Source organism: Bombus impatiens, unplaced genomic scaffold, assembly GCF_000188095.3.
Source record: "Bombus impatiens unplaced genomic scaffold, BIMP_2.2 scf_0129, whole genome shotgun sequence".
In the NCBI taxonomy this organism is placed as follows: domain Eukaryota; kingdom Metazoa; phylum Arthropoda; class Insecta; order Hymenoptera; family Apidae; genus Bombus; species Bombus impatiens.
The window spans coordinates 651,622-671,087 of record NT_176548.1 but is presented as its reverse complement, the minus strand read 5'-3'; the positions used below and the strand labels follow the sequence as shown (position 1 = coordinate 671,087).

The window sequence follows — 19,466 nt, the reverse complement described above, 5'->3', positions numbered from 1 at the left end:
TACACAGCATAGCCACATATAATTCTTAATTTGTATATACATATATAGAAGGTATGTAAAAACAATCTTAGTCTAAATTAACTTTGAAAAAGTGAGCTGTCGATTAAATATTAAGTAATAAATAGGGAAAGACGCGTTCCTTCACAAACACGTGAAGAATAAAAAAACATCTGTTGTTTTCCAAAATGTATTTACTTAAAAATACAATGAAAGTTCAATTCTGATGGAATGGGCAGAAATATAGTCTGTGGTATCGGTTACTGTTTACGTCGAAAGTGATGATGCGATGGTATCCTGTACAAAAGTAGTTTGAACAAGACTTATGAACACACAAACCAAATTCTTAGCCTAGGATTTCATTTACCTTTAATTGTGACATGTTTCATTACCAGATTCATTAGGATTCTTAAATTCTTTTTTTCTTTCGCTTAATCCTTACCTAACAAATGTAGGGATGTAACGGTATTTAGGCGTTCAGCCTGATTGATTTAAGACCCGTTAGCACCAGTAAATAATTTCCAGAGTCGCGTGCAGTACTAGAGGATAGAAAAGTTCTGTGATCTCCAGCTCAAAGTACAGAACGCAAGTCTATCCTCATATCTTTTGAACATGTTGCAAACGGGGCTTGGTATTGTATTAATAAAATTAAATGGACCTATGCTTATAGTGTATGTATTGTATACTATGAACGCTAAAGTACTCATTTTTGCTCGGGCACCTGCACTTCAAGATAGTTCTTTGTCAACATAATCGTCAAAATACTATCTTGAAGTGAACACGTGTAAATACATCAGCAGATTGTGTATAAAACAGTACAGTAACAGAGTTCTGGAGATGACATGGCCTGTAAACAATACAATAAATTGTTATGTTTTACACATCGTATTTATGGTGTGTACTCGAATTTTATTTTTTTCAGTGTAACGTCGAATAAATTGAGTTTATCATATAAACATGCGTACACAGACCACTCCATCTCCTCAGTTTCTATGTAGCAGAATTCAGTCCACGAATAGCAGTTTTTTTTTTCATTTTTTTAATACTGCTATTACTGTTATTTGTTTTTGGAAGTTAAACCCATTACTACTTACGAGAACGAATCATTTTCTCTGATCTAACTGCGTTTTATTTAACTATCTCATTCGAAAATATTTGTACATTAAAACGTGGGACATCGTCTCGCATTCAAATTATCGTTACCTTTATTTATTATGCAGCTATGGTACAATGGTATCGTAACCGCAATGTCTCTTCACCCATTTCTTATCTACCAGTCTCCCGAAATAAGTGGTGACATGGACCATTTCATTTGCAAAGATCCACCGACTCTAGCACAAAGAGCATCTATATTTCAATTGTTGGTAACCAGTGAAATAGTACTATAACTCATATATTAAAAATTATTTGACACCTTTAATAATTCTATGGGTATGTCATTAATAAGACATTGATCACCGTGTGCACAGGCGACGGCCATAATGAGAATACTGTCACCCGTTCTGCGACAGTCAACGAATCATTGCTCGAGTAGTCCATGACAATGAAGTCAAGATAAAACCACAGTACATAAAATACGAATAAATTACGATCAAATGAGTGCAGTCGAATAGGGAGAGTGTTGTAGTTAATATTGTACCCTCGGGATAACTTTTGCGTTACAACTTTGACGATTTTTGAAATGCGCTACGTGACTTCGTTTTAAAATTATTAAGTAAATATAGGAAACGTATGTATTAAACAAATTGAATATTTACTTTGAAAAAATAAAACATTATTCTGCAATGCTTTGTAAAATAAAAATTCTCTCCCTACTCTATATACTCCAAGTCTAATTCATAACAATCCCTCCTCTCCACGTTATATTACGTTACATAATATTATCGTTAATAATAAAATGTTTCTTACTCCATAACTTTATACATATTATGTATAATTATTATGCAATGTTAAAGTCACACAGTACTCATCCACACTACCTAGCGCGAGCGTTATATTAACCTTAATTTTTCTCTCGGATCGAACAGGAGCACGAAACAGAGATTTCAAAGATTATCAAAATCTTTTTCATTTTTCTTAATATACAACGAATGTCGAGAGATGTCCTTCTGGCTTTATGCATTTATTTATTTATTTGCTATTTTTGTTTCTTTACGCATCACTTTATCTATTTTATTTATTTATCTCTTTTTAACCGCTCGCGCTCTTGCAAAGTCATTGCAAATACACATATAGGTTGAAAAGGAAAATCAATCACGCGCACAAGGTGAGAGACATTCGTCGAACTACAAACATAAATTTGATCTCAAATATAAAAAAATCACTCACAAATGTTCATTTTACACTATTTAAATACAATAGAGCTTTTTATATCTTAAATAAGTTTCCGTTATAAAATTGTCCCGCGAAGAAAGCCAGATGACGGCAAATACCAGTTAATAGGTGGTTTGAATAAAACGATAAATCTGTCTTGGGAACATACACGATATACCAAACGTACGGCTGTGCATGAAGCACTTAGGTATTAAATGGAATCGACATGTACAAGCTCCTCAACGACGAATATACAGTTTTAATTCAAACTACCTAATAGCATTTGTTGATGGCTAGACGACCAGAATTGCGAAGAGCCAAGACAGTAGAATTGCGAAGAGCCAAGACAGTAGAACTGCGGCTGCTTCTAATGTGTGTCAGCCCACCACAACTCCGGTGAGGTGGCAATTTTTACTCGTAGGTCAGGAGGCAATAGGGTTTGGGCACGATGGGTATTCAACATTGCTACCAACCACTCAATATGAGAGTAAGTGTTTGCTGAGAAGACTGCCGAAGATCGACGACGGTGCCATGTGCCTACCTCCTTTCTTACTTACATACTCTTCTCTCCTTTTTCATTATGCGTCTTCCTCTTCGTCTTCTACTTCTCCTTCTAATTCACCTTCTGCGTCATCTTCCTCTTCGTCTATAAACAAAGGGATTCAAATATACTATATCTTTACCCAATCATGAATATCAATTTCCTTGACGCACACAGATTTATATGTCATTAATAATGTTTCGTGAAATAGTGGAAAATTTCTCAATTTACCTTCACCCTCTTCTAAATCTTCTTCTCCTTCCGGTATATCATCGTCTTCATCATCTTCTTCGCCATCTCCGTCGACTTCTTCTTCCTCTTCGACTTCCTCTTCTATCTCTTCTTCTTCTACCTCTCCATCACCATTTTCTTCTTTCTTCTGTTTCTTCGTTTCATCATTTTTTTCCTAAAACATAAAACAACGATTATATGTTTGAGCTTCCGACGAATATTTCTATTTCGAGGTTTTCAATTGAAACGACGTTAAAAATAATTCTCTCATTTCAACTACATCGCCATACGTTCAAAATTCATACATTCTAGAAAGAAGTAGAAGAATTACAGAGATAAAGAGAATCCTAACAGCGACCGAAAGATAAAGGAGAGGGGGAAACGGATGAAGGCTCCCTTCCCGCCAAGAACCATAAGGAAATGAAAAGTGGAGGGGATTTTCCGTTAAAATATGGCGAAACAGGAAGGTACAAAAAACAGCGAGTTCTTTGATGAGAAAGAAAACAGCAAAGACAAGAAACAATTAACAAAAAAAGAGTTTAAAAACCTTGGAAAATTTTTAAGTTAAAATCGATGTTAACTATCGCTAAATATGAAACTTGATAACCCAGTAGGCGTAATTAAAAAAAAGATAGCGATAAATATAGAAGTATATATTCAAAAAAATCTGTCCTAACTTAATTCGTTGATGTGACAATCTTTTGGTGCATAATTTGTACATTTGATTTTTAGTACATATTTGAAATGAAAGCCTACTCTAAAGCTCAATCTTATCAAAATTACATTCATGTACAGCTAAGAAACGTAAGTCATTATAAGAGGTTCATATCGAATTCTAAAACCGGACAAACAAAAATAAAACGATAATGTTTTGTGAAGTGTGTGCTTCACACGATCCTTGAAATGCCGGTACCTTAACTTGTGTTCATACAGCATTACTCGTGACCAGGGTGGATTGTCTGTCGTAATAGCATACACGCGCCGTGTCTATCGGCGGTACGAAGAAAGAGGGCATAGAAAACTCACAGAACTGCATCATCCAATCAAAGGGTCGAATCGACTAAGACTAGATGGTGGGAGAAACGTAGGGATTGGCAGACGACTACGATACATGTTTGTAGAAGGGGATGTGTTCGTGCTGCGTAAAGCACACGAAAAGGAAAAGAGGGGAGAGGAGAAATACGAAGCAGCGTGCCCGGATATCGTGCATGGAACTAAGAGTCGCTCTGATTTTCAAACAAAAAATATGTATATATATATAATTCATATATCATGTTTATATATTGTAAAAAAACTGAATATATGTTTAAGTATATAAATTCCACCGTTCTCCTCGTCATCGTACATCTAAAATTGTAGTATCATCGCGAATGGACAGTCTCAAGGTAATCGTCTCATATTATCAAATGCTTTTATCAAATGAAATGTAATATCTCATTTCACAAACTTGAATACTAAGCACAACGTATAAATATTAATGGTTATTAATTTCACTAACAAGAATAAACGATATTTTTACAATATTGCTTAAGATGATATGGTGAAATGTAAATAGCACGTATACAAAATTCTACACGTACGATCAAATGACGAAAAAAAAGCCTGTAATTCATAAAAACCATTGTTGTTCGGGCAGTTAAGTGTTATGAAAAACTTAAAGTGTTTTTTTTAACTAGAATCTGTTGGCAACTACTTGCTACTGCTATTACATTCATGACGCTACGATGTGGTTTACAATAAACAATAAGCGACAGTGACGTACAGACGCCAGTAGTCACGAAATGACTATTTTGTTTATTATCCCGCATACACGATTACCTATCAACTTATTACTAATCACGAGGTCTTACAGATAACCCAACGTTCATAACCTATCATATAGATTCATTTCATTTCTCTCGCCTGTCGGGTAAGCCATGCCATGAATAATCGTTATATAATTCTTCTATAACACGTATTAATTTGATCATATTGAGTTACCAGAAGCATTTTCGCTTGCCAAGACGAAATAAAATTAAATAGATGTGAAGTAAATAAATTAAGAATCATTAAATAAGAATACTAATGCAATCATGGGATACTAATTTAGTGAGATAAGAAGTAGACACTTATCGCATTTTGTATAATAATAGTACTATTAAATTAAAGGTTAAATATAAGTATATCAAAAATATTACGCAGAAATTAATGAAATATAGAAAGAACAATATTGTTGTTCGCGAAAAATACATTAACGTTTTACTCATTCAATAAATATATCGATATCCGAACCTTATTCGAAATTCCCGCCTTTTTCTTCACTTCCATGTTCTTTACTATCTATATGCGCTTGCATCATAGAATCTGCGAGTCCCGAGTAATATTCATCGTAGTGATCACGTAATTACTTGCATCAAGGCATCAATCATAAATGAAAATAAATTTTATTTATGAAGCTATCTAACTAATGATTAGATAAAACTGAAATGAAATACAAAAAAGATTTAAATAAATACTGTTAACGGTTTTTATATTTTAATTAAAAGGATGTCATCAAGTACAATACTAATGGGAATATTTGAATTTATTCCGAACAAGTACGGTGTAGTTTCCACGTGACATACTATTGCCGCTGCGCGAAGACACCGCCACGGCTTTCTACAATAGCGGCCGAAAGTGTGGATAACCGGCATTTTCGACCATGAATTTCACTTTACAATTTTTATGATAGTACTCGTACAATGTAATATCAAGGAAAAAATAAGCAGTTCCTATCACGGCGCCGAGTGACGGTCCGATTTAAGATGAAAAATTACAACGATGTTTTCTCGAAGGTTCGTAACACTACGCGGTATGCTACGAAAGAACAGGGAGGCAGGAGAGACATGGGTATATAATACATGGCGTTGCTCTGCTGGCTGTGCGCGTGGGGTTTTCGATGGAAAGAGAGAACCGAACGCCGACAGAGTCGCGGGCAGAAGGGGAGAGAGGGAAGCAAAGCGAGAAAGGAAGCCTTCAGCGCGGTGTTTATGCACGCAGATCGGTAAACAATTTCAGAGCAACACGTCGACCTGAAACAGATATGTGTTAGTCTATCGATCGTCCGTCAGACACGATTAACCCTCTTACAACGAATTATCGATCAATTACGACATAGAGAGTGAGAGAATAAGCGCGCGCGCGAAAAAGAGAGAATGAGAGAAGAGGAAGGAAGAAGATGGAACGAGCAAGCGAGAGAACACAATGAACGCGGGCTTGGTTTCGGGCGCCATAATGGAAACCGACAGCGGTAGTGGTGGCGGCAGCAACGGCGGTCGGAAAAATGCGCGGGATGCTCACTTTTCCTAGCTATAACACTGATATTCTAGATAAAAATGGCGTCCATCTTGTGGAAAGAATGCCAAGTAATATGAACCATAGTTTCAACGAAATTTACAAAACCTTGGATACTTATAGAAAGCTCTGAGAGTGCATAACACGAAAACATAATCGAAATGAGCACATGGCGCTAGTAGTTCAGATATCCCGCCCGAATTTCGCATTCACATTAACAAAATACAGGCGAAAGACAATATTGAATCTGATATTAGCTAGATCGGTAATTATAGACGACATTGTAACAACAGGGGTGATCAACCAAACCATCGTGCTCGTGGTAGCCACGCGAAATACGATGGCGTCCCTCAGATTACATCAAGAAAACATCGCAATTACGTAGTCATTTTTCCACTCCGAAGTGTACACAGAAACGAATGTTTTTTAACATCGTAAAAATATGAAGTCTAATGAAAATGCCGGCCGGCATCCTATCTTCTCTTCCATGCCATCAGTCGGTTGAAACGGCCACTCGACTGCCCGCCCACCCGTCGTTTATCCACGAAAATATAACGATATCGCGACTAGAATAGAAATTTATTATTCCACGTTATAAGACACAGATATTTACGTAAAATGTGTAAGGAGAAAAATCAGATCGGAAGAATGTTCACGAACTTTCATAGGCTTATATAAATACGACACCGAAATGGTAGACAATGCCGTGATCAAGCAGCGTGGCGCGGAAGCATGGTGTAAGCCGGCGTGTACGTGCTTTCGTGTGTACGTGTATGCTTACGTACAATCGTGAAAAAGGTCGAGAAAGCGGTACTTAAAAAATGAAGTGGGAAAAGCGCAACAACTCACCTCCGCTGGCCTCTTCATTCCTTTGATCTCACACTTCGCGTCTCCGGAAGCCTTGTCGTTCTCAGTCACCTTCTCAACAGCGACCTCGTTATTTTCCTTGCTACTCATGGTGAATCGTGCGTTGAGCAAGATGCCTGCGTGTCGGCGTTACAAGTGATGAAAAAGATAGAGAAATGTGTACACGTAACAAAACTCCGTGTCCTCGCGCGGCGTCGGTTTCCGGCGAAATGCCCGAGAGAGCAGCGTCGTCAGGCGAAAACCCAAGGGGCAGAGGAGGGGAAAAAGAGGGGAAAGGACGGTGAGACAGAGAACAACCAGTCAGGAGTGGAGAGTGTCGTGTACTGACGACTGTGGCGCGAATAGCGCAAAGCGGACTACTACCCGGTCTCAGCTCGCTTCTAGCATATCCAACCTGGCTTTGTTCAAAAATGAAGATGGCGCGGGTTTGAAACTCGATAAATGCCTGATTGGTTGAAATCATAATATCCTTTCGCGACGTGCCACTGCACCTAATTGGAAAGGTTATAACACTACATAATCTTTTATTATTTCTTATAAAAGTTTTCCACGTAATCCATCCACCTGACGTATAAATAAAATTAAATCCTGCGGAGGACGAGGGGTTCGAGAGTTCGTGGCCTGAGTTTACCGTCTGGTTCGAGGCTATGTCGCTCGATTCAAATAACCTTTGGTATACGAAACATTTAGATCTTTTCCAATATTTCCTTTGTAAAGAAATCGAAATATATATAAAGAAGAACCAAAATTTTAGATGAAGCGAATAATTATTTCTATATACTTTGAAAATTATTACTTTAAAATGTATATTGCAAGTAATATATTCTAAAGATCATGGCGGGAATTATCCTATAGATAAAAGTGCCAAGCTTTTTGAATGATGCAGACGCACACCTGTCACTGAAAATTCGACAATGAATTGTTGTTTCATTTCTAAGATTTTTATTTGTGAAAGATATCTTACAAATATGTTAAATATGTACGAACTTTTTCATATTAAACTAGAACAAAAATGAATCCAATGATCATTACAAGTCAATTTAATTAATTATTTAGAGAATTACTATCCATTTGTGTAAGAAATTAAATGATAAACAGAACATTATACATCAACATTATGTTTTTTTCTTTTATACGTTAAGCAATATTTTTTAATCTCGATAGTCCCTGAATATGTAGAAGAAATTTTACTTTACTATAATAGATAATAAGTCGTGAAAAATAAATAAATTGATTATAAAGAATAACAGCGAAAGAAATATTATAACATAATTGCTGTTATTGATTGAGCGTCTTATATATTAAACCAATTTTGATGCCGGCTATTAATGGCGTATATCCAATATGCAATCGAAATTTTGTCTTGGAAAGAATTAAAACAGTTATATTTGTTTTTACTATGATTTTGCTTGGAAGAAATTTTGTAAAATAATATCACGTTAAACACTACATTAATACTTATATCCTTTAATTAAACAAGGACAATAAATTTTCGATTTTGTATAGTGTACAATATGTGCGCATGCGCAAGCATATGTATGTCATTTCCGGCAAAGATACATTTCCTTTTCTTTCTAAACATTCAAGATGGTACGTAAACTTTCAATTGGATATATACATAATTTATCCATGAATTCAATTATAATCTTATTGTAATATTACTTTTAACGCTAAATTTTACGACGTATATTATATTTGTGAAAAATTAGTATAAATATTCTATGGTTTTTTTTAGACAGAAGTAACAACTGTAATAGTATTAACATAACCTCCAAAAGTGACATTTTATTATTGTTTTTAGAAATGAATAGAGAATTAATCGATATTAATAAAAATTAATAAAAAAAAAATAATTTGAAGTTAAAAGAAATGAAGGGTTAATTTAAGTCCAATCATTTTAGTTGTATATCTGGAAATAAATGAATAGCATGGTGCCTATTTCAATGATTTTAGGTAAATGTACCGAAGCAAAGACGCACTTTCTGTAAGAAGTGCAAAGTGCATAAACCTCACAAAGTGACACAGTATAAAAAAAGTAAAGAACGTCATGCATCACAAGGTAGAAGACGTTATGATCGTAAACAACAAGGTTTTGGTGGACAGACGAAACCTATATTCAGGAAGAAGGTATATATTTTTAAAATATTGATTTGATCTTAATTCTAATAATACAGTTAAAATTTTATGCTAATTTCACGTTTTTTATGTAGGCAAAAACTACCAAAAAGATTGTCTTAAGAATGGAATGTACAGAGTGCAAATATAGGAAACAAATCCCTCTTAAAAGATGTAAACATTTTGAATTAGGAGGTGATAAGAAAAGAAAGGTAAGTATATTGTATGTAATTCTTCCAAAATATTTTATGATATATGTATATATTAACTGATTCAATAATGTGCTTTTTCCAGGGACAAATGATTCAATTCTAGGATTATGTATGAAGTTATGTATGTTAACTTTCTATGTGTATTTAATAAGAAATGAAATAAATCTTCTGGAATTTGTATAGTTGTTTATTTTATTAACTATGTTTTATAACGTAAAAATATTCCACGTGTTCAACAGATGAATATAGTTAAGTATTTAATCTCCTTTATTCTTACCATTATCTGTAGATTTCACTTTAGAAGCTGTTTGCTGGGAATCACTGTTAATGTAAGACAATAATGGTGTTAATGATTTCAATAAAGGTACAATATCAAAAATAACGCACAAAACAAGTTAAAATTAGAAAATGTTTCATTGCAGAAGGAATTATTATCGCATATTATTTCTATTCATTTTTTCATATTTCAAAATATACATTGGTTAATTTTTACTATTATATTTTATTATAAATTTGAATTTCAGTTACTAAAATTTTAAGACATTTTAAGTACAACTTACTCTAAAATAGATGAATCCAATCCTTCTTGTTCCATCTTTAATTTGACAGCTTCTTTTGGCACGCCAAAGTGTACCATCTTTAAGTATTTTTCATAGCGTGGGTCTTTGTTCACTGGTTGCTTTTCAGCCTGTGTATCTTCAGGCTCATCTGCTTTACCATTATCAGGTTCATCTATTTTAGGTGTACTTTCTTCCTCCTCTTTATTATCTTTATTTTTTATAACACTTTTTGTACTTTGATCTTGTTCCAAGACTGGAACAGATGATAACTGTAAAACATAAATAAATTATCAAAAATTATAAATAATCTTCTTATATAAATTCACTTGTATAAGTTACTCAAAATAATTAATAATTACATACCCAAGACTCTAAAATTTCTAGCGAAGCCTCTATTCTCTGTAACTTGTATTCAAATTCCAATAATCTTTCTTCGCATGATAGAGTAAATTTGTTAAGAAATGTTACAGTATGCACAATGAAATGATTAATGAAAGAAATTGTCCTTTTTTGATTAATTGGTGGAACCTGGCAATAAAAATATAAGACGTATAAAAAGGTGTAAAATTGTCTGTTATTATAAATAAGCAGCAGAAAAGAAAAAATGCTGAAATCCAATGTCTGCACCTTTGTACAATCGATAGTTGGCTCGATTATTGGTATTTTGTAATCATTCATTGTACGTTTCAGATGTTATTTCTTGTGTTTGTTGTCTAACTGTCAAACGTCATGAACTTTTAACGCATTGCTCCCATGGATCATGTAGGACTCGCGAAAGGATATGTTCACTAAAAATCGAAATCTTTCAGATGTAGCAGAATACATCTCCTCTAGTGAAATACTCTGCGGATAACATACAAGAGGCGGGGTATTTAAAGTGTATTACATTACAAACTATTTGAAAATTCATAAGTTATAAATACAAGTAAAAATAATTCAAACAGGACATGATCAAAATTCAGTCATTACTTTATTATGTGTTAGTATCTTTCACTTTATGCCTATATATCTCATACAAACAATTGATATACGTATAACGATCTCATAGTTGAATTTTAATTGATAAAAGTATAACAGTCAAAGTCAACGTAATTTTAATTGCAACCTATAAGCTGATCATATAACCGAAATCACATATAAGGTACCAAAAAGAAGATATTTTTTTTATTAGTGACTATTTTTCTAATTGTAGATATTTTCAATAATTGATTCAATCAGATTTTGATAGAAAATATTATTTGCTGTAAGTCGATAAAACAGAATATGCGCTGATGGTGTGAACAAGAACTTTTTTGTGGTTGTACAGGTTGGATTTGGAGATTGGGTTGGATGTAACGCGGTACCAAACGCGAGTGATCTGTTGTCAGTAGGAATTAACTGTATGAATATTACCGGGAAAATAAATATTTTTTGAAGAATGGAGTCTCCGCCTGACCTGGAAACAGTTTACCAGGCTGTATATTCTTTATATAATAACTCAAATCCTTCGGGGCCAGGAAAAACATCTCAATGGTTGGACGAATTACAAAAATCAGTAAGTTACTTGTTAGCAATCATTTTTGTAATCAATATATACTGTTTTGTTCTTATATGCGTGTACATCTTCCTATGCGAACTATACAGTTATTGATAATAGTACGATGCAAATGTATAAAACTCTCATTGAAAAATATGGACAGATCAAACAATTTCTAACCTTATGTTAAAAGACTCGAATTCTACATTATAATTTTTTAACGTTACTGCATGTAATTTTCATGCAATAAAAAAGATATAAAAAATAAGAAGAAAGTTGTGACAGTTATTATGTTTTATATTATATATGACTTTTTTAGGTATTTGCATGGAAAATAGCAGATGAAATGCTGCAGCAAAAGCGAGATGTTCAATCTTGTTATTTTGCTGCTCAAACAATGCGTACTAAAATACAGCTATGTTTCCAAGAATTACCTGCAGAAGCTCATATTTCTTTGAGAGATTCTTTAATGAATCACATATCACAAATTAATGAACATACCAATTCTGCTATTGTTACACAGGTTTATATATATTTTTTCTAACATATCAATTATATGTGTACCTTTTTATATGTGATCATAATAGAAAAGATCATTATTATAGTTGTGTCTAGCACTGGCAGACCTTGCATTGCAAATGTCTTCTTGGCAAAAACCAGTTGTCGATTTAATTAATAGATTTGGTGGATCAACTGCTAGCTTATGGCCATTACTTGAAGTAATGACAGTATTACCAGAAGAAGTAAATTCAAGATCTCTTAGGTATATAAAGATGGAAAGAAAATCTAGAGTACAATCTATTTATAAACAATCTTTCATATTCTTGCTTATATTTGAAAATAATTTTTTTTGAATTTGTATTACATTGTACAGATTAGGAGCCAATCGCAGACAGCATATATTACTTGAACTTAATGCAAGTGCAGATACAGTTACTGAATTTTTGGTAAGTAGATTGAAGATGTATTTTTCTATTGTAAGTAATTCTTGTTGTATTTCCAGAAAATGTGTCTCAAAAATGGTGGAGAGAATGTACAAATTCATGTTACAATTCTTAGATGTTTTACAAGCTGGATTGCAGTACATGCTATACCACTTGTACCTACAAGTGATGTAATTATATATACTCTTCAGGTATGTTTTCTCAGAAATAGAAAGCAATAACTTTAGATGAATTTCAAATGCAGAATTATACCTCATTGTTTAGATACTTGGAAATCATATGACTGGATCTCAATTACATGAAGCAGCTGCAGATTGTATATGTGTAATTCTCCAAGTTTTGGAAGAAGATAGTAATAGCAATCGGGACAATAATAGTGAATCTAATATACAGCTGCAACAGTTACAGCTATTTCTTTTTACCAGTGTAATGTCTTTAGAACAAGCATACCATTTGTCTGTTGCACATGAAGATATGGACAAGTAAATTTTATTTCTTTTATATAATTAGAGATATAATGGAACTGAAGGTTACTTTAAGTATTTACATAATCATTGTATTAATTATGTAGATCGATAAATTATTGTCGGATTTTTACGGAATTAGCGGAAACTTTTTTGGAAACCATGGCAAATGGCAGTGTAGGAGGAAAGCAACATTATGCTATCAAAATTCTTGACCTTGTCTTAGTGTGTGTTGGACATCACGATTATGAAGTGGCACAGATAACTTTCAATCTATGGTACCGTTTATCCGATACAATTCTCTACCAAAAAAATAGTGAAGACCTATATGCAGTGTTCCGTCCTCATATTGAAAGATTAATCGGAGCATTATGCAGGCATTGTCAAATGGAACCAGATCATGTAAGTAAATATAATATTCAAAAGTATCTTTTTTTGAAGATATTCTATATGTAATTCCTTTTAACAGTTGGGTCTGGTGGAAGAGGGAGCTGGTGGAGAAGAATTTGCAGATTTCAGAAATCGTGTTTCAGATCTGATAAAAGACGTTGTATTTGTAGTTGGAAGCAGTCACTGTTTCCGGCAAATGTTTTCGTCCCTGACGGGTGGACCAGGACCACAGGGTCAACCTAATCATGTACCTACATGGGATTCGACCGAAGCTGCTTTATTTGTAATGCAAGCAGTTGCAAAAAATATTTTGCCGTAAGTTTTTAACATAAAAATTCGTATATACGATGAAATTATTCTTTTACTGAATAAGATTATTATAATTTGACATTTATTATAATATTCACTTACAGAAAAGAAAATGATGTAGTGCCGAAAGTAGTAGAGGCTATTTTAAATTTACCAGAAAATACTCATATAGCTGTTCGTCATACAAGTATACTTTTATTAGGAGAACTTTGTGAGTGGATAGAAAGTCATCCAGAGTTCTTAGGTAATGTTTATAGATAATTATAATTTTTGTCTTATTCCGTTTATTTCATAATTTGAAACTAATATTGTAGAGCCTGTTTTAAATTTTCTTTTGACTTGCTTAAGTCAAAAGGGTTTGGGAAGTGCAGCTTGTGGTGCATTATTAAGTATATGTACTGCTTGTCCATCAGACATGGCTTTACACTTTCCAGGATTGTTGCAAATAGCAGGTTCTCTTGATAGTTTTGCTATCAGCAACGATGCCGCCATTGGTTTACTTAAGGGTAAGATAAAAATTTATTTATACAACAAAATTATAATACGATATAATGTAACATTTATTGTTTGAAAACAGGAGTGGCATTAACCATGTCAAATTTGAGGCATGATCATCTTAGACAGGCCATGAAAGAATTATGTTGGTTTCAAGCTAGACCTTTATGTGAAATTATGGAACGTAGAATTCCAATTGAAGTAGGAACAAAGACTGACCCTGTGGTATGGCTAGACAGATTAGCCACTATATTTAGGCATACTGATCTGGACTTTTTTAGTTATCCTAAACCTCACCCTTGTCAAAATGCTGTTACCGAAGTACGTTTTATGATTTACAATATGATTTACATAATAATATATGACTCTCTTAAGACACACTCTTTATATCAATTTCATCTTTATATATAGATGTGGCCTGTATTATCAAATGTATGTACAACATATCAACATGATGCAAAAGTAATGGAGAGATGTTGCCGCTGTTTAAGATTTGCTGTTCGTTGTGTAGGAACAGATTCTGCCCATCTTCTTGAGCCACTTGTAAAACAGGTATCTGTAGCAAATAAATTCTAGATTATAAAACTCTATTAATGATATTGGGAATTTCAGATTGTGCAATTGTACGCAGCTCATCAACATAGCTGCTTTTTATATCTTGGTTCAATATTAGTTGACGAATACGCCATAGATTCGGAATGTGTCCCTGGTTTATTGAAAATGTTGGAAGCATTTATTGGACCTACTTTCAATATCCTCCAACAACAAGATGGAATAAAACATCACCCTGATACAGTAGATGATCTGTTTAGATTATGTGCCAGGTATATACTTTTTATTAATAACACAATAATATATTCATTTTTCAAATGTAAAAATATCTTTATTTTTAATGGTAGGTTTCTTCAAAGAGCTCCAATACCTTTCTTGTGCTCGGTCGTTATAGAGAGTATAATTGACTGTGCCTTAATGGCCTGTAGCTTAGACCATAGGGATGCAACTGTTTCAGTAATGAAATTTTTTTATGATCTTTTGCACTGTGGTCGCAACAATGAGGTAACTTATAATGAAACTTGATATTTTATAACTTAATAATAATAAACTTTTATTGATATTTTTATTTTTTATCCAAGAATCAGACGGATTATACAATGCGACAGGAATTAGTACAACGCATATTAAAAGAAAAAGGACAAACTTTAGTCATAAGGCTTCTTCATGCAACAGTGCTTTCATTATCGTCCTACATGTTACCTGATGTAGCAGATGTTTTTCATGAACTTTCTGAAACTAATAGACAAGTAAGAACACTAATTCTTAGTAATTTCTGCCTACTAGTTGATTCACTATGTTCCTTTACAATTAAAATTTTATTTGTTCTTTAGCTACTATCCAAATGGTTAGAAGAAGCCATTAAGACTATGCCATCACAAAATGCAGGTGGTTCTCCTACAGCACAACCTGAGCAGCTGTTTGAATTTCATAATACGGTTGTAAGGTATAGCAAATAATTTTTAACTATGTTTGTATTTGAAGTACAGGAATTTCACATAAATTTTCTTTCAGAGCGGAAACACCGAAATCGATAACTCATGCCTTACGCAATTTTGCACGTTTGTATCGCTGATACATTTTAATGTAAAAATTAAGACTAAAGATAACAAAATTGTAAACAGCAAAGATCTTCCAGGACCCTCCATTTGAAGGTATTAAAGAAAAATAATTATTGTGAAATGGTAAGTCTGTGCTGTAAAAATGTATTAGCAAATTTTTAAATACTTTGTATTTGTTTACTATCTACACATTCCTTCACAAAGTATGTAAAATGGATAAATATAAGCCGACCATCTTGTAATATGTGTTTCTTAATTTTACACACAAACATTGTATTTAATAACTTTTTTTAACATACATATTTTTGCCATAAAAAATATATTAAATATAGAATTTTACACACTGCTCATTTATCAATTATTTATGTTGCTATTAATATAGTTTTATTGCATTTGTTTCCTATAATCTTCGAATATATGATAACCATCAGAAAGAATATCCGGATTACCTATTATATTAGGTATGTGTCTAGTCAACTATTTGAAATAACATTACGCATACTTTGTAGATAAAGTGCAGGTAGTAAACATTAAAAAATCAGAGTGATTATATATTTTTGCTTTCCGTTTTATTTACACGAACAATCCCATAATGGAATGCTATTACATTACATACAAAATATAAAAGATATGGTATTCGATTTGACATTCTTTAAAATATATTTTACAATTATGTTTTTAATGCTTCACGACTTTTCTTTATATGACTATAATAATATGGAGAGCAAGCAACAGACTTTGCAAAAGGAATTTTAGTAAACATCTAAATAACATGTTAAAGTATTTAAGAATAGATCACTAATATTACAATGTAAATCATCTTGTGCATACATGTTACAAGGAATGAAACATATGTACGAATTTTACATGATAAAACTTATTCACATTTCTGTATCTTTTTCACATGTTTCGCAAAATATAATTTTATATATATGTAGATCACGTCTAATGAGATCTGTTATGTGATAATGATTATTGGGAAACAAATTTGTATCCTGCATTCTCATTGTATGAACAGACATTTGAAAGTAAAGTGTTCAATAGTTCTAAATCATGTTAATGTTTCTATCAATTTGTTTTGAAATATAATTCTAATCACGTGTTTTGAAACAAAGTGGCACGTAATGGTACAACTCGTACAATGAAAACATAAATAAAAACTATATACATTTTACACAATGGTTACCTTGTACAAATAATTTACATAATTATTACATAATATTACAAATAATTCACTTCTTATAAATTGTTAATGTACAGATAAATTAATGAAAATAAGCATTGATATTAATAAGAAAATCAATTACGATGTAAGATGGAAATAATTAAACTGTAAGAATATTTTAATGATGAGCATTATTTTTAGTATTTATGCAATTATTTTACTTTATGATAACGAATTTTTAATACATACCGATCAAAATTCTTTTTTTTATTTTAAAATCACGCGTAACTAAAATAATAATAAAGTCTATATAATAAAACAAGTATTGAAATGATTCACGATCAGTTTGACCAATGACTATTAACGTTACACAAATAACTGTTGCAACCTCTGATGAATAATTCTGACACAAAATAAATATAATACTTAGATAAACATCTTAATAATTAAATAAGTATCGACGAATGTCAAGTTTTGAAATTTAATTTTTTATTGAATGAGTTGATATGTTATTTAATATAGATTTTACGCTATAAAAAGATAATATAGATATGGGTTGTATGTCCGGTACTAGATACAGGTATTCGATGGTTCTAGCGATACTCTTATGATTCAGGTTCGGATGCCACGTCTTCTCGAAACATTGCTAACAGTCTCAGGGTCTGAGTCACTCAGTTGCGTTATGAGTCACACACAATCGAACCTTATTAGCTGAAGAATTGGTTTCTAACAAAGGAATGTTGTTGTCGAATAAACTAGTTGTACAGTAGATAAATCTTTGCTATCTGCATTAGAATTTTGAATGTCGTTCTTGATTGATTTTGATTTTAAAGACTGGAAGTCACTTTGCAAACAAATGTAAAGAAAAAATACAGTGGACCGTTGTTTTAAGAATGCGCTGCAATACTATAGTATGGATTCTTTAAATCTTGTATCTTTTAAACGTAGAAAAGTAACTTTCGAGAAAACGATAAATATAATAATCACGGCACGCTTAGCTTTATCACATCGTAGAAATGTCATTTACAGCGTACTGTTTCATTATAAGCGCCGATGTACAACGGCCACTAGCACCCACATGTACCATGTATCAATAGAAGGGCTTTAACTTGCTCAATCATTGACTGATGAATACCTCTATATGCATACACATACCAAGGCGTATTGTTAACCAATATCGTGTTCCATGTTACCGTGCTACCATTCACGACTTTCTCTGATACGATATATTGTGACTACTTTACCCAGCGTTGATTCGGTCAACACAATTTCTCGTCAGCTAGAAGAAGACAAAGAAAGAATGCGAAAGTTATGAGTGCAGGTCATTATACCAACGAACTGGTTCGACGCCTTCCTAACTGTATATGTTTCTCGCAATAGAGTTTCAAAATCTTCTTTTGCGTATATCATAATTCCTTTTTCTCCTACAAAATAGATTTGTAAAAACCATAATTTACTTCTAGACTAAAACAATAATGTGAACCGTTATGTCTCTTTCTTGGATTATTCCCCCAGTAACGTTTGCTTGTTTCAACAAATACTTCACTACAAAGGAAGGACTCGAATGAACTCTTTTACCTTTACTAGCTACCGTTCAACATACAAATCGCTGACATTAAGGAAAAATACTAGACGATACAAGGAAACTAGGATACAAGAATTTTCACAACATTAATCGCATTGTATTATAATCTTCCTAAATATATCCATCGTTAAAATATTGATGAAAACAGTTTATTAAATGATCTCAACAAAGGAAAATTGATTCGCGATTCATTGCAAAGTACCTAGATTCTACCTATTGTGGTTATAATGATGTTATCCAACTTTTTCCCTACCGGCCTATGATACTAACATTTGCTCATGCAAGATGCAGCACGAAACTATCGCTAAATTCACCATCTCTCATCGACGGCGACGGGCAACGGCGCGTTGCTGGGCAACCAGACAGTCAGACTGCTGTCTGCCGATCTTCCAGGGGCGCGGAAGGCCGCGACGAGACGAGAAGAGTAGACGCGAACGTAGAGGAGAGAAGAATCGAACAGAGATAGTACGAGAGAAATGAAAGGGTGGGGGTCACCGGGTGTAAAACAGGTGTAGAGGGAGTAAGGTCGTTGCTGGAGGGGTAACGCGACCATTTGACCGTAGGACGAGAAGAACGAAAGCTCTACCACAAAAAAAAAAGAAAGGGGATGGAATGAGAAAAGGGTAAATGTGTATATAGTAGAGTAGAGTAGAAAGTGGAGAGTAGAGAGAAAAAGTTTCAAACGGGTGGTGCGTAGTGGTGGTATTCTACGTCGCGATAGTGGGGGAGCAATGGCACGAAGGTGCAACAGAGGGATCGGGGTAAAATTGGTGGGAAACGGTGCGGCGTCAGGGGCGGCCGGGCTAGACGAGTCGAGGTCAGTTATCCGCCACGCCC

The 19,466-nt window shown here is 33.5% G+C and overlaps 4 protein-coding genes across 5 annotated transcripts; 2 read left to right on the top strand and 2 right to left on the bottom strand.

Annotated features, from left to right (window-relative positions):
• Positions 1 to 173: 173 nt before the first annotated feature.
• LOC100748597 (acidic leucine-rich nuclear phosphoprotein 32 family member B) lies at positions 174 to 7,653 on the bottom strand. Its single transcript, XM_003486669.4, has 3 exons — positions 7,244 to 7,653; positions 3,083 to 3,257; positions 174 to 2,956 (listed from the first exon to the last, which is right to left on the bottom strand). Exons 1-3 carry the CDS (start codon positions 7,349 to 7,351, stop codon positions 2,889 to 2,891), a joined length of 351 nt encoding a protein of 116 aa, XP_003486717.1. The 5' UTR covers positions 7,352 to 7,653; the 3' UTR covers positions 174 to 2,888.
• LOC100741574 (60S ribosomal protein L44) lies at positions 4,438 to 9,768 on the top strand. 2 transcript variants are annotated; one of them, XM_024365091.1, is made up of 4 exons: positions 4,438 to 4,467; positions 9,215 to 9,388; positions 9,472 to 9,588; positions 9,671 to 9,768. In XM_024365091.1, exons 1-4 carry the CDS (start codon positions 4,453 to 4,455, stop codon positions 9,689 to 9,691), a joined length of 327 nt encoding a protein of 108 aa, XP_024220859.1. In that variant the 5' UTR covers positions 4,438 to 4,452; the 3' UTR covers positions 9,692 to 9,768. The 2 variants fall into 2 exon arrangements, with proteins under 2 accessions (XP_024220859.1, XP_003486659.1); XM_003486611.4 differs by lacking the exon at positions 4,438 to 4,467 and adding an exon at positions 8,717 to 8,851.
• On the bottom strand, positions 9,760 to 11,014 carry LOC100741455 (WASH complex subunit 3). Its single transcript, XM_003486610.4, has 4 exons — positions 10,776 to 11,014; positions 10,512 to 10,676; positions 10,149 to 10,417; positions 9,760 to 9,909 (listed from the first exon to the last, which is right to left on the bottom strand). Exons 1-4 carry the CDS (start codon positions 10,824 to 10,826, stop codon positions 9,846 to 9,848), a joined length of 549 nt encoding a protein of 182 aa, XP_003486658.1. The 5' UTR covers positions 10,827 to 11,014; the 3' UTR covers positions 9,760 to 9,845.
• Positions 11,015 to 11,170: 156 nt separating this feature from the next.
• LOC100741332 (transportin-3) lies at positions 11,171 to 16,930 on the top strand. The gene is made up of 18 exons (XM_003486609.4): positions 11,171 to 11,289; positions 11,455 to 11,682; positions 11,984 to 12,187; positions 12,270 to 12,427; positions 12,539 to 12,611; positions 12,668 to 12,799; positions 12,873 to 13,090; positions 13,180 to 13,474; positions 13,542 to 13,777; positions 13,876 to 14,015; positions 14,086 to 14,277; positions 14,349 to 14,587; positions 14,678 to 14,818; positions 14,879 to 15,090; positions 15,166 to 15,322; positions 15,400 to 15,567; positions 15,652 to 15,764; positions 15,833 to 16,930. The coding sequence occupies exons 2-18, from the start codon at positions 11,566 to 11,568 to the stop codon at positions 15,891 to 15,893; spliced, it is 2,856 nt and encodes a 951-aa protein (XP_003486657.1). The 5' UTR covers positions 11,171 to 11,289; positions 11,455 to 11,565; the 3' UTR covers positions 15,894 to 16,930.
• Positions 16,931 to 19,466: the final 2,536 nt, after the last annotated feature.